The following is a 20620-nucleotide window of genomic DNA, read 5'->3' on the forward strand; positions in this document are numbered from 1 at the left end:
CGATAATCTTGCAGTGTGGTCACCTTACACATCAAGAAAGTTGACTTGAGGGGAATAGAGAAAGCCAAGGAAGGACCATCTCTCTTTGCTGACTTTAGGGACTTAGAATTGAACCCCACATGTGGTGTGTGGAAGTTATCTCATAACTGATCCCAGGTATACTGTTGTGAACTTCCTTGACCCATGTATTCTTGGAACAGAATTAACCTAGCCAACCCCATACCTGGGCCCATGAGGCAAAGCTAGAGCAGGGTTAGAGCAGTTCTCCTCCTTGGCTCATAGAGCTACGCTAAAGACATCATTACTGACTCTCAGGTGGCCTGTACTACCTATACCTCCACCACATTCTTCATAGAAATATAAAGCCCTTCTTTGTCATCCCATCAGCACAGGCTCTAATGTAAAGAACCAATGTGTCAGAGTAAAAGGAAGTACAGTTTTCCCACAAATGTCCTATTTTCTATCTTCGTAATGATTAATATGCCAATTACTAGCAGCAATTTTTATACCTGTTCATTTTAGACCTCCATATATCTTTAGTGCCTATGACTGAACACTGTCATTACCAAAGATTTGACTTAGCACACCAGCAATTCAAGTTTCTCAACCAAAAGGATGCAGGATTTTACACAGAACACTGCTAGCAAGATGAAGCAAGATCACACGCTTTGTGTAACTATGACACTAAACAAATGAATGGTATAAAAATTATAATGACAATTTGATCATGAAGAAACTGAAGAAAAACTGTATGTGTGTGTGAGAGAGAGAGAGAGAGAGGAGACAGAGAAACTGAGTTCTGCTAAGACTCAGATTTGCTTTGTATACTGGGAAAACAGAGGCAGGAGAATGTTGTGATAAAACCAGGCTCCATGGAAAGACCCTACCTTAATGAACAAAACAGAAAAATAAAATATGGATTAGACACTGATTTAGCTATCTTCCTGTGGTGGTTTGAATGAAAATGGCGCCTGTAGGCTCATAGGGAGCGGCACTATTATGAGGGTGGCCTTGATGGAGAAAGTGTGTCATTGCAGGTGTGTTTTGAGGTTTTGGATGCTCAAGCCAGGTCCAGTGTCCCTCTCTCTTTCTGCTGCCTTCCAATCCAGATGTAGAACTTTCAGCTACCTCTCCAGCACCGTATCTGCCAGCATGTCACCAGGCTTCCCATAATAATGATAATGGACTAAATCACTGGAACTGTAAGCCAGCCCCAATTAAATGTTTTCTTTATTAAGAGTTGCCATGGTCATGGTGTGTCTTCACAGCAACAGAAATCCTAAGTAAGACCAACTACTTGATGTGGGTGCTGTGGAATAACTCTCTTGTACACTGTAAAGATTTGTCACTCAGACTGGTATGATAAAAAGCTGATTGGCCAATAGACAGGAAGAAAGTATAGGCAGAGCAACCAAACTAAGGATGCTGGTATGAAGAAGGGCGGAGTCAGAGGAGTTGCTGGCAGATACAGAGGGAGAAAGATGGGCATGCCATACTGAGAAAAGGTATCAAGCCACCTGACAAAGCATAGATAAGAAATATAGGTTAATTTAAGTGTATGCGTTAGCTAGTAACAAGCCTGAGCTATTGGTTGAGCATGATATAATTAATATTTAGTCTCTGTGTCTGTTAGTTGGGAGTGGCTTGCAGGACAGAAACTTTGGTCTACACTTGGGGACTTGCCAAGACTGTCTGTAGAAGTACATCTAATCTTTTTGGGATTAGGCTTCTTAGGAGTCTGATAAATAAAGTACCCATAAATGTTAAAACTTCAGAAGTTCAGTTTGGACATGGTGGCAGGTAACTTGTAAAGAAGCACCTTAGAAGTCTTAGGCAAGGGAACCTTGTTAAAAACCAGCCTGGATGTCACAGTAAGACCCTGTCTCAACAAACCAAAACCAAACCAAATAAAACAATGAAAATATCCAAAAAATCAAAAGCAAAGAACAAAGCATTTGGAAGTCATCTCAGCTTTTATCATCTAGCATTTAAGTTGTCGTCATGGGGTTCTGGTCCTTTATGCGGAAACCCCAGGAAGCTCAAGACTTCGGGCAAAGGAATCAAACCTGGTGCATCGCAAAGTCAAGACACAGAGATCTTTGTAGGATCAAGCTGAAAAGCAACGGATGCTCGTATTGGTCAGCTCTTGGGTTATAACCAAGAAATAGGTACTGTGTGTATGGCTTGACTAATGAGAACTGAGAAGAGGTGCAATTCTCACAACAAAGGTAGACATGGGATTTTAAGAAGATAGTTAAACAAGAAGAGCAGAATACAGAATCATCCAGATGCCTCATCCAAAGTCCCTCCTCCCTTCTGACCCTCCAGGAAGAAAAACCTGCTATTTCCTCCTGCAACAGGTCTGGCTGGGGATCCATGACTCACAGTCTGTTCCCAAGTCCTCCTGTGTTGGTCAGGGCTCCTCAGTGCATGGGAGTGGAGGTGGCTGACTAACTGATGAGGAGGGTGCCCTTGTTCGCCTTTACAGGCAGGTAGCAAGGAGGTCAAAGGAACAGACATCTAACAAGAAGAGTGGAGGAAAAGGCAGGCAGCATCCATGCGGGAAGACATATCAAGAGCCCAACATCCAACTTCCTGTCTGATCCTGAAGCTTTCTCCTTAAACTCCCCCCACCCCCCTGCTGCAGCTGATCAATGATAGCCTGGAGGAAAGATGCGATTTAACTTTCCCTGCGACTTTCATTTAACAGAGAAAGAACACTGGGTCAGTTCTAAGCTCTGAATAGACTTTGTTGTGGGAGGTAACCACATGCTAGCAGGCACAGCAGTTGCTTCTCTGAACCATAGCCCCTCCTAACCACCAGTCGGTCGGGGGAACTGGGCTACAAATTAGGCTCCCTGGTATCTTGCTTAAACTCATGGCTTCACTTTCCACTTTCCAGATCGGCACCTGCAGGTTTTATGTGGTTATCAAATGGAAAGAATATGAATTGAGTTAATCACATCTCTTCTTTTCTATGTAGCTCCACACCGAGCCACCTGTTAGTTCCGTCCACAGAGAAGTTATCTTTCAGAGTATTGGGGGCATCATGATTGGAGTTTTTATTGGCCACAGTTGGTCCAGAGTTGCTTTCATGTCTTTATATGATGCCTTGTGGTGAAATCCATAGGAGTCTCTCTAATTCTACCCAACAGAGTATTTCAGAAGATCCAAGCTCCATGCTATCTAGCAATGTGTTACTGCAAGATATATATTTTTTTAAAGCATCCTAGATTCCACTGGAAATTACTGGAGGGAAGCAAAAAGGCACAGAGAAACAAAAGGGACTTCCCAATGCTGTGTGCAGAATCCACTTCCTGGTCATGGTGAGTCTGTTCCCTCTCCTGGAATATCTGTTATAAGAATAATTCTCCTGGTCCACCTCATTTAGAACCACAGAACACACCTGAGCCTGGAAAGGGTGCTGGCATGAAGCTCAGGATTTTGGCAAAGACAAAGGCAAGAAAATACACTCTGAAAAGGATAGCAATGAAGGCTTAGAAGGAGAATGTAATGTCAATACAACCATAGCCAGCGTGTGATCTTCACCAGCCAAACAGGAGGCTGCAGGACAAACAATGGACATGGAAGATATGGTTGGCAAGGGTGGCTGTGTCAAGGGTTTAAATGTCTGAAATTGAGACAGTGGAGGAGACATTTTTAACCTCTTTGGTGGGAAAAGAGGATGTGGTGATACTGACATGGGGATCCAAACAGCTTGACAGTGGGGGACAACTTGAGGGGAGCACCACAGAGAAGTCACCCTTGGCAGCCTAGACCTCTTGGTTGGATGTCTGGTCACTGGATGGACAGCTACAATGAACAGTACTTCTCTCTAGACAGGCTGGAATTTTGATGCACAGTAGATACTGAGAACTTGGAATCCGAGGAAAACTAAGATAAATCATGTCACCATGGCCAAATCCAGTGACCTTCATCTACAGCTGCTCTTCTCAGCTCTTATTATTCTACAAGGTCAAACCCAGGTTGGCTACTCTTTCCACATAGCCAATAGTGTGTCACCCAATCCAACCAGAGTGTGCAGTCCAAAATACCTATTTATGAAAGCTATCCCATAAGCCATATTTTTTAAGGCGCAGAGAGACAGGTGGGAAGCTAACTTTAATATATTTTACACTTAACTCAGTAGACCCAAAGCACTACCATTCTAACGTGCAATTGGCATAAAAATGATGAGCGATTTTACATTCTTTTTAATTTCATAGTAAGCATTTAAAATCCAGTATATACTTCTGATGTGGAAGACTCTCGGGGTTAGGAAAATGAATACATGGATATCCCCTTCCAATTCATAATGCTGGATCCTCAGCTCCTAAGGAGATGGCCCTTTCTTTTGACTTCCCATTTTCTGAAACTTTGAGAAGCCAAAGTCCACTGTTTAAGATTCTCTGCATATAATTTTCTATTGTAAGTCCAAATACATGAAGTCTCTTTTTTTCCCCCTAGTCACACTTGAAGTTGTCAAGGTTTGTGTAAAGTCTGCCACACTGAGAAACATAACTTGAGTTTTATTTGTAAGCCGAAACTGTTGGGAGGGGCGACTACAGAGAAGTTTGATAATCACTTTCTCCACACTGCATGCTCAGATTAAAGAAAGAGCTCCATCTGAACCGAGACATTCTTTAAATAAAAATCAAAAATAGATTAATTTTAAATGACCGCTTAAAGACAACTTCTTTTCCCAGAGTTAAACTGTCTTTCTGGTCCATCTTTTTTTTTTTTCTGCTGTGAACACACCCAGCAGCCAGTCCATTATGCGCGATCCTCCACTTAGTCTCTGCTTGCTTAGCCCTGGGGGAAAAGTAGGTTGCTAGGATTCTCATTACTTTTACTATTCTTACCCTGAGTTTTACATTAAGCATTCTGCGAAATGAGGAGCTAAAAACACCGCAGAACAGACTGCATCATTTATATCTTTTCTTTCTCCTCCTCTATTAAGAGCCCACATCTACCCCAAACCAACTAAACAACAACAAAAATAAGAACCCTGAAGTTAGCCGGGCGGTGGTGGCGCACACCTTTAATCCCAGCACTCAGGTGGCAGAGGCAGGCGGATCTCTGGGAGTTCGAGGCCAGCCTGGTCTACAGAGCTAGTTCCGGGACAGGCACCAAAAGCTACAGAGAAACCCTGTCTCGAAAAACCAAAAAAAAAAAAAAAAAAAAAAAAAAAAAACCCTGAAGTTTAGCAAAAACCAGAAAGCAGAAGACCAAACTGAGTGTCAACTTTCAGAAGGGGGGAAAAAAGCAGCCAGGTCCCAGAGAACGCATCCTTACTGGACCAATTTGCCACAGGACTTAGCCCAGCCTATATACCAGCCGAACACTTGTCTCTCCACATTCCTTGCCACAGCTGCGTCCTCCTGGACTACTCTGTTTGGCTAAATATAGGCAAAATAAGCAGCTTGTTAGGGCTTCAGATCTCTGAGTTGCTGGCCCCAACCAGCGCCCACCGAGCTGTGTCTGAGAGCACACTCGCACAGTCTCGTGAGTTCATATCTCAGAGTGTGAGGGCAGAAACGGCACAGTGTCTCTCCCCGCCACACGAGTTAAACCACAGCCTCCACAGAAGGAAGTGGAGTTAGGCCGTGACCTACGATTCTGTCTCAGAAATTAAAATGTCAAGTGGCAGTAAGCCATACGCTGTCTTATCAAGAACTGACTGTGACATTTAAACTCACTGAGTCATCGAGTTGGCTAACCACTGACATCATTGATGCTGGTGGCGCATGTCCTGTTTTTTGGGGGGGTGGAGGGCACATGCAAAAATACCTCTAGTGCTTGCTATTCTTCTTCAAGCTCACCATCGGTTTCTCTCCCAAATGGCTGAAAAAAGCTGAGTAGGTTTTCAAGAGAGACAGGATCACCTCTAAGTGCGTACCTTGCTTACTTGGTTGGTTACTTTCTTGGCAAATTCTACATCAGGAGGATCAGGCAGGGACGTGAACTGAGTTTGCTGTTCAGTGAGTCCTTTTTTGTAGGCGATCTGTTAAAAATAAAAGGCAGGGATGTCCATGAGCGTTTGAAAAGGAACCCTCCTTTTCACGTTCTCTGCATTTGCTGGCATTTTAAACAAGGCCAATGTCTGTCTTTAATTGTCTTTAATTGTCGTGCACCATCTAGCCATGACTGGTTTGCATGCCCTGCCTCTCAGGACTGCCATTCACTTCTATTTCTGTCTGTCTTCTCTCCTCTCAAGGATTCTTGGTCCTAGACCTGTTTCTTTGCATCTGTCTTCGTACCATCCTTGGTAAGGGCAAGTTTTCCTTTCACTGGCATCCTCAACTCTTAACCACATGCCTACTTAACAGCCTCCATTTTTGGACCAACCTAACTATAACTACAACTGTGTGTGTGTGTGTGTGTGTGTGTGTGTGTGTGTGTGTGTGTGTGTCTGTATGTATGTATTCTTTGCCCAGGGTGCTGACTGGTTCAGAGGAAAATTAACACAATTACTGATGGGACAGTGCTAACATTGTCAGTGGGGTTAAGAAGGACATATGAGCAAAGTTTATGGGAGTAAATCTTGAAGCCACAACACCTAACTTGAACCCTATAGGTCATCTGCCCAGTTTTCTCTGTGAACTGTGACTTGCCTGGGGCTGTGTGTCTAACATTCTATGACTTTATGATGTACAATCACCACTCTGTCTTCAGTGAAATTTGAATATCTCATGACGTGTCCAGATTCCTGGAAGCAGGTCTCAACACCAGCACTTCCGTAGGTCCTCAATAAACTCTATGCTACTCTGATTTTCTCTTTTGTGGAGAAAGGAGAAGGCTTTACAGTTCAAGCTTATCTCTGTCCCTGTGGTTCTGACCCCAAGGACAAGCAGCTTTCATAGGGCATGGCTCCTGCACTCTCTGCCATTCCCTCACTTGCCTTTTGTACCAAGCTCCATCCATTGTTGCTACTATGTGTCACAGCTTCAATCTCTCCCCCTTTATACCTCCTTCCTTCCTAGCCTATAGAAGCTTCTATCATCTTAAAAATCTGGTATGCATGAATCATGGACCGCTTCATCCCTTCTCTCCTTTCTGCTTGTCTTCCTGAATCTTCTAACTAGAGGGAGGGGTCAGTCACTGACTCCAGCAGAAGTCCCAACTGGTCTGTCACAAAATACCTCTCATTCAACATGACAGCATTTTTATTTATAATAAAAAAGAATTCTTCAAGGCCACAATCATGTTATACTTAACTAGGCCTAAGTATGTCTTTTAATAACATTGACCTAGTACCTGTAATAAAAGCTTTCACAAAAATCAAATTAACTGGGATATGAAAGATTTTTTAAATAACACAATATATATGAATTCCTATGTTTAATTTAAGTGCATAAAAGCCTTATTTTAGGCAAAGGGCAGGTGGAATTTTCCATGACTTAGGGAAAGTCCTTAGGGAGAAAGTTGTATTCATTCAAATAGAAGAAACGCTTAGTAAGAATGACAGCCTGTCAAAAACTGTCTGAGAAATCAGATCACCAAGTCCTCGTATTTCAGGACCCATGCTCAGAGTTCTGTCTACTTAGACTTCTGCACTCCCGATCAGTCTAAAGATATTCTTAGTCTTCAAACAAAACTGTTTTCTCTGTATTTAGATAACAGGAAAACATAGTAAATAGTATTTAGAGAGATGCAGGAATAAGGTACAGAGAAAATGAGTGACTGTAACCTAAGCCCCTGGCTTGAAGGCTATGTGCCCACACAGTGGTATGTTCCATGGACAACAGCTTGCTCTGGTGTCTGAGCTAGGGACTGTAAAACTCATGTTGCTAACAATAGTATTAATAGCCACACTAGTAATGTGATACTTGGTGCATACTTGGTCAGCAACAAAAATAAAAGCTATGTCCCAACTGCCAAGCATTGCAGAGTTAAGAGTGGAGATTTTACTTCATTGTTGTGAGTTCTTTCCTGTGTGTATTTCCGCAATATCTTAAAGGCAATTCTTAATCTTTATTTCATGGGTAAAGGAAGGTGTTCTGAGAGCATCTTCTTGGACACCTCTCCCTAGGCCTACATGACATGGCATTTCCAGATTCCCCTTCAGCTTCTCTGTGCCCTCATCTTGTGCTGGCTTCTTCCAGGTTTCCTGAATGTCATCCACGACTCTGACCTTGACCATATGCTCTTCCACACTCTGTTATTTGTCTTCAGCTATCACATTTATTCTGATGACTTTTAAACATTAAGTGCTTATCCTGATCTCACCACCATGAGGATCTCACACCCTCAATCTTTACTTTATCCATGGAATGTTCTGGTCCAAACGCTTTCCCTATTATTTCAAATCCGTTTCTTTCTCCACAATACCTAGCTGTTTGAGACCCCAGACCACCTGTGTGTGGTAATAAACCCCATCCCTCTATTCTCTCCTTTGTCTCCAGTATCCAGTGTCACCAACACTTACTGTTACTATCATGGGATTCCTTTCTTTTCCTTTGCTCCTTCTCCACTGCTAAGTCAGACACTGCGAGTACTCACAATTTCTAACGTTTCCTGCATCCAATCCACCGTCCTGAGTTTCTCTAGATTCTACCTTTGTCCCATTGTTTTCCTCATTTGCATCTTGTGCTGACTTGTTGCCCAAACTCTTATGTCAGGCTGGTTCTTAAGGTCCTGCTCTAGCGATTTAATAAGCACCCTGCCAATGAGGCCCCCACTGTCCTTGTTCATTAGCATCCCAGACTCATGTCACTCTTTCCTCTTGGATCAGAGAGGTTCCGCACCCAAAATGCGTTTATTCGTCATTACCCAGCTCTCTGTCATTTCTTATATGTGTGCTTCCTCACAGCAATGACTAGGTCATTCTGGTCCCTTTCTATCTTTGTTGGACATATAATGCTTTCATCCTGCCGGCATGATAATAGACTTTCAAGGGAAAAGATGAAACTTTCATAGCCTGCTAGATATTCGTATACAGCAAACTTCCAGTAGTTATTTATGACTTAGCCTCTTCTCAAGGGACCACCAACAGACTCTCTCAGGTTTCCAGAGTCCCCAGGGGAGGAGAGAAACATCCCGTTCAGGCTTGACTCAGATGGTGGGACAGAGCTAAACAACACCATGGGCCAGCATTTGCTTAGTAAATTTGCAAAGGGAGGGATGTGATCCCAATGGCTGTTGTGCTTTCATTTTTTTTTTATTTCTTGTAAGAAAGAAATGCCACTCTAGCGGCACAACACAACTTTTGCAGAGCCAAGAGGGAAAATGACACATGGTTTGGTGGGAAGAATGTTAGTCTTGGGATTTAAGTCCAGATTCTGCTACTACCGATGAGAACGTAGGTTTCTCACATAAAGGAATCGGGCTAAATTATGTCTAATATAATGTGCTAATAGAAACACATATAATAAGTTTTGCTTCTGAATGAAGTCCTCTGTAATAATACTGGATACTGGATCTTTTCTCAAGGACCTATGGACCTGGCTCAGGCTTTCCCCGACTCTACATTCAGATGGTACCAAGTGTGTAACACTTACGTCACTGAGCGCCTTCTGGGCCTGGGCGACTCTCCTCAGTTCCGGACTGTCATTATAGGGATAAAACAACCCTTTGTCTGCTTCCCAGTCTTCAGTGTACAGTTTCTAAATCAGAAAAGGGTAAAAAAAAAACACAGTGAAAAACAAACTATACTCACAGAAAATACATAATCTGAGCTTTTATGATGACATAAGGCACCAAGGACAAGGTGCAAACCAACGTCAATGACATTCCTAAATAGCTTTTCCCTTTCCATACAATTTATGCTATTTTTGTTAGTAGCTTGCTTTATTTCTGAAAAAAACATCTTATTTTTAGACATTGTCTTCTGTCTGTGACTTTACCTGTTTTCTACCGAAGGAACAGAAAATATTTTCCCCAACTTCTGTCATAAAACAAACTTCTAATTAGAGTGACAGCCGGGGGCATCCAAAGCATGACTGACTTTTTTTTTTAATGATGCTTTATCAATTTCCTCATCAGTTCTCTGGTGTCTTAATTCTCTCCATGTTATGCTCCCACCCACGGGGTTGCTCCAATTCTCTAGGTACTTTCAGCCAGTCTGCCCAAGAGTCCCCCTCAACAGGACCTGAGGGTCCTCCCTGCCAAGTTCTAGCCCTGTACAAGCCCCAAGGCTGTTCCCCCAAACACCGAGAAACTGTCCCAAGTTGTCAAGAGTTCAGCAGTGCGGCTCGAAGTGTATGGTTGGACATTGGAAAGAGCTAGACCTCACCTTACTGAACATGGCTGTGTTCTTAATGGCTTGGACAAGTTCAGGGGCATCAGGGGGAAGCAGGTACTTATCCTTGGTGTCTTCCCAGTTCTGCTTGTATAAAACCTGGAGAGAAAAACAGATGGGACCGTGGCTTGACCTGTCACCCCAGGTGGGAGGATTTGGAGAGCAGGTGGAACGGTGAAAGCGTGGCCTCACGCAAAAGCTGCTGAAGGCTACCAGGAAAATGCTGACCACGCCAACATGCCAGGACACCTTGTCAGCATTAGGAAGCTTTCGCAACAAACCAACCAACCAACCAAAACAAAACAAAACAAAAAAACCTAGAAACTTAAATTTGAAAAATACTTTAGGATTCCGATTTTCAATTGATTTCTTTCAAAGGTTGCAATCAGTCAATGAATTCAATTTTCTTTTGTCTTACATGACATCTATTAATTAGCTGACCACATGTGAAATTTGGAATATTTTCATAAAAATTCCATATTCTAAATTCCTCAAAAAATAAGACATCAGGACTGCACGCTTTGCAGTTCCGTCCCCCGCGCCCCACTACCAACTGCCTTTAGGGTAGCAAATGACTCTTCAGGCAGGCAGGTCAAGAACTTTTCACTCCACCCCAGCCATCTACAGGCCGCGTCAGTCCTCTGTGAGTGGCAGTGTGACCGTCAATCCACCTCGAAGACACAATAAAGCGGGCTGCGCACGCTGTTGAACACCCCAGCGCCGCCCACAACGTGGCCTCACCTTGCTGACTTGCTGCGACACTTTCTTTGCATGTTCAATGTCTTTTGCTTTTTCGTCCACGTGACAGATAGTTTTTGCAACATCCCCATCCATTCGATACTTAACCTGCAGAAACAATACATGTCTGAAGTTCCTGACAATCGTGGACACGTATCTAAGCCTGTTGTAACCCAATGGCTGTATTTCCGCATCTCAAGGCACTTTAGCTAGGAGGATCCACAGGGCACCTGTGTGGACTACTTGTCTGCGCAGCTGGCTGAATTTCCGGCCTGAGGTTTCTCCGCCTTGCTGTACTCTATGTGGAGGACCTCCATGAGTCGGAACACAGAAAACAGTCCCCTCTTTGATTGTTAAGCCAAGCTTTTCAAAGTCTCTCTGGGTTCATTTGCAACAAATACGGTTCATGATTAACACCGTCTGTAGATGTCTGGACTTGCTCAGAGTAATCTGACTCCTCATTCCCATGATGCTTAGAGCCCCAGGACCCCAGAGCTAGGCATACTTCCACAATACCTCCCCCTCTTCTACTTGAGGGATGCAGCCTACCTCACTGAGTTGATCCTGTACTTTCTTGATTCTGCGAAGTTCTGGAGTATCACTTGTGATAGCATATGGCTGTCCCTTTGCTTTCTCATAGTTCTCTTTGTATTTATTCTGAAAAGGATACCAGATATTAGTCTGGAATGTGACCAGACAACAGCAAAGAGTTCAGGCAACACACATATTCCCCATCTGACTTTTCCTTAAATCCTCCAAATCCTCACAATTATCAGTTGTGACATCTTTCATTCTACCCCACATCCTTTCAGCAAAACCTAAAATAGATCTGTTAATTGTCTCCCCTAAGCATGCTAGGATCCTGAGGACTTGTTACAGACAATTGTCTTGGATATGCCCTAAAATAATTCTCTTGGTTTTTTTTTTGTTTTTGGTTGCACACATAAACAAAAGCCTGGATATCAATTATTCTAGAAAATGAGATAATTCTGAAAAGATTTAATTGCTAATACAATGCAAAACTACTCAGCTCAGAAGCTGCTTGCAGCTGAGCTGCAGTGGTTACCCAGCTGCGATGCCAGCTGAATTAATGGGAAGCCTGAACTCTAGAATATTTCACAATGGAATGCAAATTTATCACCTCTGCCAGCTATACCATGGATCCTTGCTTTGGTAAGAATCTGCATCACTTGTAATTAGCAAGGCCTGAAAGAGTATTCGTGAGCAGTCAACAATTGGAATTACACTGTTGATTCAGACACTAACCACTGGCAAACTGGGGGAGGGAGGCTTGCCAACAGTCCACTCATAAATTCTAGGTTCATAATGTCTGAATTAATGAGATTATATGGCAATAAATTAATGAGGTAATTTTGCCTTTACTGAACGCTGTAGCCAGGAGGCAAGAAAGTCTTGTTTAGAATCCCACATGAGAGATCATTCAAGGATTTGAATGAGAAATTTACTCCACAGTCTCCAGGAGTTAACACAACCAACACTGAATCTTTAGAGGTCAACCAGACGCAGAAGCGTTAGGTGACAGTTTTGGTCCCACCTAATGCAACGTCCCCCTGAACTATAACCATTCACCTCTTCATGCCTCCGGAGCACATATAATCAAGCTTCACGGAGAGACCTTAGCCTCCCATGGAAATTGACGACTCAGATGCACCGAAACAGATGCGTCTCTCTGGCAGTCGCTGTAAGTCCCATTGTCGTGGGACCGTAAGGGACAGAGAACACTGACTCTTCAGTCATTCTCTGGCTGGGGTGCCTGTGGGAACACCTGGGCAGTTTTAAAAACTCTTCTTGCACAGGCCCAAGCCTTGGACCACTAAACAAACGTGCCGTGAGCACCAGTAGGTTAAAATATTCAAGGTACAGTGGCGCTTAAAATCCGTGGCCCTGGGCTACCCTCAAACACTCTGTTGCTCGGTTTCAGATGAGTTTAGTCTGAGCTCGGTCTTCTGAATTACAAGTTTTTCACCCATCACCACGTAGGAATCTTTTGTACAGCTGGCAAAGACTGTTCCCCTCAGGCACAATCTAACTATATGACTTAGCGTCTATGAACAGACTTTCAGTAAATAAATAAAGAAGCAAAATATTTATGTTTGTGGTTTCATTGCTCTGGATGGGCTATGCAGCAAGTATTGTATAATCAGGCTCCCGTATATCTTCCAGTAATGAGGTTTTGTCTCAAGGCTGCAATGGCATGGGTGAATTACTCGGAAATTCCACAGTCACGCACAAAAGGCACATTTCGACAAACTAGTTGTGTTTCCTACAAGACTGAAAAACAAAATCAGCCTGCATCTCAGAGCTGGTTAAAATCAGTCACTTCTCCATCACATAACCAGCATAGGAGGTGGCGCTCAATACTTACTGAGCTGAAAAGATCCTGCATTTTCTGACTGTGTTCAATGTAGGGGGTCATGAACTTGGAAGAGTCCACCTTCTTTCGGATGACCTTCTTCCGCTCCGTCGGTTTTGCCGGTTGCGGCTGCACCAGTGCCGGGGTGGAAGGCTCCGATTGACCATAGTCCGATGTCCTGGTCGTCGTAGTTTCATAGACTTCTGTGATTGTCTGAAAAATGAAACACGGATATGAAGTAAACACCAATACCATGACCTTGGTGTATACTGCTCCAGTGTCAATCACATCGACCTTCCTGGTGTTGTTTTTCCAGTCACAAAGCCAGCCAAAGCATGAAGCTGCACACAATGTCCATACATCCATTCAAAGACATTTAACACACGTCGGCCTGGATAGATTGTGACATCATCTGTAAACTGTATTTTCAGTGAGTTAGTCAAATACCTCAGGACTGCATAAAAATCACAAATAAAATCATCTTAATCGTGTTTTCTTAAGTGAGTTTGGCTGTAGCTCTACAGTAGACCACTTGCTTAGCATGTACAAGGCCCTATGTTCCACCACCAGCACCGTTAAAATAAAACAAACAATAGGAATCTTTTCAAGTTGTCTAGATCAAGAAAAAGCAAATGTGAATGAGTAGTGAAATATTAAAAATAACGCTTGAATTCTTGATATTCTTTTAAGTAAATAAGAGAGTAGTTGCATTTTCTATAGCATTAGTCATTCTGTATAGTTTGAGACAAAAAAATTAATCATATCGGTATTATAAGTATTAGTCTTTTGGATTAGCTCACTACTGTGAATTAGATTTCCCCTCACGCTGGCGGACCAGAACAACGGTGACAACACAGTGGGCAATTGTCCGCTCCACAGTCTTGTCTTTCCAATCGTTTACCACTGTCTCTTATAGCAGGCTATTACGGAAAAACTAAGATTCAAAGTTTGAATGTAGTCCAAGGTTAGAAACATGGCAGGTGTACAAGGAGGACAAGCAGCGGAAGTTCCGATGCCCTGTGTAAGATCATGTCCTTCGAGGCAAAGATCTCCGGTCCCAAGGGCAGAATTCTAGCATCGGTGTGGGGAAGAGAAACCGGCTAAGGCAACTGTTAACTTGACAAGTCCCACTGTAACTGACGGCACTCCGCCTCTTATTTCTAAAGTCTGACTCACTGCGAGAAGCCAATCCAACCACCAATGCTAGTTTTTATCCAGTCCCAGGCTCCTTGAGCAAGCTGCAGAGTTTGCCACTTTTACCAGTATTTGTCAGACTCAAAGAAAAACAACTCTTCACTGATAATAAAGCATGGGGCTGGGGGATTCCCAAATTGGAATTGTTACAAAACTGCCTTCTCTTGGGATTCCTAAAGTGGCATGTCACTAAATTATGGGGGACAATGCCTTGGGAGCAGCGCCCAAGGTGGCAGTGACCTTACCCTACAAGTTACAATTCCATGCAATTCAATGGCTAGACTGTGCCAATCAGAAGTCCAAGGCATCCTCCTGTGGCAGTCTAGGAGACAGCCACTGATGTGCCCTTCATTGGCACCATCTATACAAAATTGCTGCATGAGCTGCAGCGAACCATTCCTTGCCATCTTGCATAAAGCAGAGCATAAAGACAGTGAGTTAGCCTGCCAAATGCATGGTCTGCTCTTTTACCACCAGCTTCCAGGCACAGGCAGGCAAGTGAGCTTCCCTTTCTCCATCTTTCTGGCTCCCAGAGTAGGAGAGGAAAAAGAGGCTCTTTTCTAAAGAGAAGCAGTCCATGCACACGTGGGCCGAGTCTTACCTCTCCTGGCACCTCCTCGTAAACTGTCTCCTCTGTGTAGTACTGTAGACAGAGAACAGGGGAGGAGGGGGGGTTAATGCGACAAGCAGAGCAGCCCACAGTCAGCCCTCCTCTGCCGACCCTGGCTTCCCAGGCTGAGGAGGCAGGAAGGAAGGGGGTGAGGGTCTGTCCATATTCTGGGGCCCACTGTCACTTAGGAAGGCCGAGGAAAGCTAAAGTGGACGTGTCAGGTCTAAGAAAAAGATGCAAGGTGTCCAGCAAGGAGAGCGGTCTGAGGAGCCTGTAAGCACTGGAAGCTATTTTCCTAAGGGCAAGAAACATCTGTCCCTTATACTTTCTGTCCTAGTCTGCTTTCTGTTGCCCTAATCAACACCACAATTAAAGCAGTTTTTATTTATGTATTTATTTACTTATTATGTATACAATAGTCTGTCTGTGTGTATGCCTGTAGGCCAGAAGAAGGTACCAGACCCCATTACAGATGGCTGTGAGCCACCATGTGGTTGCTGGGAATTGAACTCAGGACCTTTGGAAGAGCAGACAATGCTCTTAACCTCTGAGCCATCTCTCCAGCCCATTAAAGCAGTTTAGGGAGAAAAGGATGGATTTGGCTTACATGTCCCATGACAGTCCACCCTCAAGGGAAATCAGGGCAGGAAGTCAAGCAGGAGCAGAGGCATATACCATGGAGGAACGCTACTTTGATGTGCTCTTGGGTAGCTCTCAGACCGCTTTCTTCTACAACTCAGGACTACCTGCCCAGGGCTGGCTCTGCCCACAGTAGACTAGGCCCTTCCATATCAAGCATTAATCAAAAGAATGCCCTGCAGACTTTTCCTACCAAACAATCTGACAGGGCAATTCCTCAACTGTGGTTCCCCTCTTCCCGGGTGGCTCTACTTGGTAGACAAAAACTAACAGCCACAATATTTGAGAGAATCTACTTAAGAAAAGGGCACAGTAATAATATTCTGTGGACGCTGTGTGTGCAAAGAGAAACTATGCTTGGACTCACTGTCCACTAATTATAAAAAACAAAACAGAAACCTCCCGGGAGCAAATTGTATTAATAGTCGCGTTTCCGTTATTCCCGTCTTCCCCGGACTACTAGAGTCCTGTGGAGTGATGGCCACCCCTTTTCAATAAAGTATAGCCTGTATCCGGTTCACCATTGTCTTCCTGCGCCCACTGAACAACTAGCCAAGCTGGGGTGGCCTCTCTGTGGGAAGGAAGGAGGGGCGCTGAGGTGACCGTTGGCGAAGGTTGTGGGAAGGAAGGGGAGAGAAGAGACTCCTCAGAGAATACAGGGCTGTGAGTTTGCTACTGGGCCTGCAGTCTGGTTCTGAAACCCACTCTAGTTTCGTTCCCTGACATCACGAGCAATAAATAGATACAGAGAGGAACTGGCTGACATTTTGTCTCTGGTGCCTAAGGGGAGTGGAATCCGGCCCGAGGCTCACCCAGCTGTGCTGGGCAAACAGCAGGAACGGCTCCTGCAGGTCAGGGCACACAAGAGAGGGATGAAATGGAAGCAGCTGGCTCAGTCTTCTCAAGTCGAGAAAAAGCATGGAACTTTATGCTTCTTTTCTTTTACGCTGACACTGAAGCATTGTGGGTAGGGATGGGTACAAGGATGCAAAATTTTCCTCAGTGCCCTACTTCCTTTTGTCCCTAGTTCGGCAGGCTCTCATTGCCACAGGGCATCTACCTAGTCACCAAGGTTATAGCTATATAAAGCTCACCTAATGTCTCCTAAGCTTGTACTTACTTCCATGGAAAATGTAATTTTTGCGTGAACATATCTTTACGTATAGCAATAAGCAGGACAGAGGAGAGCTCTTTTACCCCTGTGACTTCACCACAGGACAAAGGCCATTTAGACACTTTAAGAGATATTGTTTGGCACTGAGGGCAAATGGAGCCATTCCCCTGGTCACACAGACCTTGAGTAGCCTACAAAGAAATATTAAACTACAATAAATGACTCCCATCAATTTTAGATTTTCCTAGCATCCCAGCAGAAGCAGCTTTTGTGAGCAGCACGGTTTCGCCTTTAGCGGATCTCACCATTGGGAAATCAATCTTGGAAAGAAGCTCACACACAAAAAAAGCAACATTGTTCAGGGACTTAGCATTAACTTGAAGGTTAAATCTTATTTCTAAGAGTTATGCTGCTAATTGGTCTCCTTTCTCCTTCTATGTTTCAGTCTGTATAGACAGAGCCAGCAAAATATTATTTCAGGTATCCAAGACACCTAAGAGATACATATTTGAGGCTGGCTATTGTTTCTGGAACACTTCTCTTGAATCTGCCACTCCCCCATTCTTGTGATCTTTTCTGAAACCAAAGAGACAAGTTCAACATTCCCTGAAAGGCACCTGCTGGTCAGACCAGCAGTAGTAATGGGAACAGAAAGGCAAGGATGGAAATGCCTGAAACAGCCCCTTCCCTTTGTGAGACTGGTTGCCTCAAGCAAGGCTAATGCTAGGCACAATGGCCAAGGTCACACAAACACTTAAGAAAAGCAAGGTGTAGTTCAGCTGGAGGCTTGAAAGGGTTCCTTTTGTTATCACAGTAGGAAAGAAATTAATCATAATTATAACTTAATTTATAGTGTGTTTAATGGGCTAGTTCTGACTTTTAGGAACCTACATTAAAATGTGCACGAGTGATGTACTTATCCATGAGAGGATTAGTCATCAGTATACAAGACAGGGAGGTTAAACACTACATCTGTCAGATACATTCTGGTTTTTATATGTCCCAGGTAATTTTATTTATAGAACAAAAATTTTTCTTTGCCTACATAAAGACCGATTAGCAAGGGTAAATTTTGGCATCTCCATCCCACGTTTTGTTGGGGCAGTCATTCAAAATGAACACTGATTTGCATCCATTGAGATGGCTGTTAACTGGAACTTTCTAGGCAGACTCAGTTTCTTAGCAACGTATTCGCGCAGATTAGCTGCAAGCCTTTGGGTTTCTGGCCTCGAACATAACGCTGAGGGCAAGAGCAGATAAGGAAAAGTAATAACTGTGATTACAGCAATGAGATTCTAGTGTGGAACACGCAATTATTCTGTAAAACGGCCAGGTGGCTACCAATAAGGGGGGGAGGGGATGTTTTCAAGATAGCTGCTGTGGTCTTAGTGCTCAGGCAGGATTCAAAAGCTAGTCTTGTCTGTTTGCTTAAATATGATGGCATCCACGGGAAAGATGCTCTAGCTGTAGCTGTAACCTTCATGAATCCACACATGTATTATGGTATTTATGATCGTGGGCGCACACATACGCATACACACACACGTGCATACGCGCCTGGCTCATAGATAGCTGTTCCTGTGTATAACACACTCCCCTATGCCAGTCAACTAGCTGAAGCAGAAGTTGCCCATTCCCTATCTCCTGGTGCAGATGCTGGGAAGAATGCCCTGTGATCACCAGCCTTGGGGGTTGGAAATCCATCAGTTTTAAAAGGCAAAACCGACCCGCACCCACACCCTGGCTTCCATTTGTCTGTCGCTATTTGTGAAGGTTTTTTGAGCGTTTAAGAAAAAGTAAAACTGGGAAGTAGTGGCATTTCCTTCCCTTCTTGGTCTCGCAAACTTACTGTCAAACGGAACAGAAAATACACCTTTCTTGCCTTTTAACAGTGACTCTTTGGGAAGTTAAAATAGATGATGTGTTTTTTTTTTTTAAACATTTGCCCACTGGCTGTGGCTGTCACGTACACGTAAACTTTGCTGCTGAGCGGCCTTTCTTCTTACCTCTATCACCTCCTCGTATTCCTCCTCGTCCGCCATTTTTCCAGAGTAGTAGTGGCACCTACAAACTACCCGTATTCCGTACAAATGAAAGTATATTAGCATTTTCTTACAACACCATAAAACTGTAAAACAAGCCAGCCTACACAGTTAATATACTTTTGTGGGCTAAGGAGCATTTAAACGGGCTACCAACAGGAGCCTCAGCCTCCCCCTCCTAACTCCCTCAGTGATAGGCTGAGCACCGCTACCCGTACAGAGTTTTCTCAGTTTAAGTTTTAAAAGGAAGCGAGGCAGTATGGACCCCAGAGATGGAACTGAAATGACCAAAAAGAAAATATTTTCAAGCAATATTTTTTTTTTTTGTGCAAAAGGAGCGTTAGTGTGGCTTTCAAATAGTTGGAATTTTGCCTCATAAACTCCAAATTCTAGGAAGGCTAACTTAGTATTCTGCCTCCATCTAGAATGCTGTGTGCAGCATATCTTATATTATTAGAACATGTAGAATAAATCTGCCTATAATTTTAAAAATAAAAGTAGAAACCTCACGGCAATGGGGTTATTTTCTTCGGAAAATCATTGGTTTCCGTGGATAATTTTTTTTTCCTTTCTGTAGCTCGTGTGCAAGCCTGAAAACAAAAAAACAAAACCCGCATTGGTTGAGGTGCACGCAATCTTGCCAGTCTCTGGCCTACATTTCTAATTCAGGAACTAGGGAAAGGCTGAAGGCCCTTGGGCCTGACGCCAGACAGTGGCCGCTCCGTACAAGCTGGGTGATGTCTGCGAGCAGCTGTCCCTCTCCTAGAGACGCTTGACTGTAAACCAACACCCGGGGTGGCTGGTTTTGTTAAGCTAGCGAAACGGCTGGTCCTTCTGAGGCGAAGGAAGCTCTGTAGGGTGAGATAAATATAGGAACACTGACCATAGAGCCTTCTCCATCGGAATATATTTACAACAAAAATGAAAAAGAAAGTTGGTGTTTGACCAACTCGGTCCAGCAATAACTGGTGAGGGCGGAAATGAGTCTGCTAATCCACATGCGCCGTGTCAGAGAGAACTAACGGGGTCTTTCCTAGCCATGTCTCGTCACTGTTTCCCCCAGTTAGGTACTCAAAACTTTGGAAAATAATTCAAGGGGAGTCATGGAACATAGTCTCAGGAGAACATTCCAGAAGAAGACAAAAAAAAAAAAAGGGCCTTACCTTCGAGCTACGCGAATTAACCCTTGGCCAGCAGCAAATCCTCTCCCAGCTCTCCCCTCCTGAGAAGCCCAGGCAAAAGCCACCCCGGTGCCGGTGCTCCCAACTTATCATGTGGCGGGAGTGGCCAATCAGATCTCGCGTTGCTCAAATTTCAGAAGCTAAATATACTGGGTGATGCGCAGACCACCTGTTTTGTCAATTCCGCTAAAGGAGAAAGGGTAACAAATTGCTAGCTTAGAACTATCCAAATGCCACGGAATTTTACCTAACCGCCAATCTGAGAGTCAAGTTCAGGCTTAACTCACCATTTTCTGAAGCTGTGTTCAGAAAACGTCCCACTTGTACAAAATGGTTTAGAGGGACTTGGAGGCCATGACGCTTCTGTTTCTGGCTTTACACCACCTCATCTTCACAGGCATCCATAGGATTCCTTCGGACTGCTCACTTCAGAAGGACAGCTCACGCTCTCACTGGTGTGGCTGTGTGAGAACCTGAGGAATCATCAG

General features: G+C 43.9%; 1 protein-coding gene across 1 annotated transcript in view; it reads right to left on the minus strand.

The window, feature by feature from the left end:
• Positions 1-20184, minus strand: part of Neb (nebulin) — a 182217-nt gene extending 162033 nt beyond the window's left edge. Inside the window, exons 1-10 of the mRNA XM_041631527.1 lie at positions 20115-20184; positions 19457-19541; positions 18916-18980; positions 15148-15189; positions 13365-13565; positions 11528-11635; positions 10982-11086; positions 10235-10339; positions 9501-9605; positions 5900-6004 (exon numbers count right to left, since the gene is read on the minus strand). Of these exons, the coding sequence (XP_041487461.1) occupies positions 5900-6004; positions 9501-9605; positions 10235-10339; positions 10982-11086; positions 11528-11635; positions 13365-13565; positions 15148-15189; positions 18916-18951 (807 nt within the window). The 5' untranslated portion in view covers positions 18952-18980; positions 19457-19541; positions 20115-20184. The remainder of the gene's footprint in view (positions 1-5899; positions 6005-9500; positions 9606-10234; positions 10340-10981; positions 11087-11527; positions 11636-13364; positions 13566-15147; positions 15190-18915; positions 18981-19456; positions 19542-20114) is intronic.
• Positions 20185-20620: the final 436 nt, after the last annotated feature.

Source organism: Microtus oregoni, unplaced genomic scaffold (genome assembly GCF_018167655.1).
Source record: "Microtus oregoni isolate MIOR12 unplaced genomic scaffold, Mior012 000037F_ref0000500, whole genome shotgun sequence".
In the NCBI taxonomy this organism is placed as follows: domain Eukaryota; kingdom Metazoa; phylum Chordata; class Mammalia; order Rodentia; family Cricetidae; genus Microtus; species Microtus oregoni.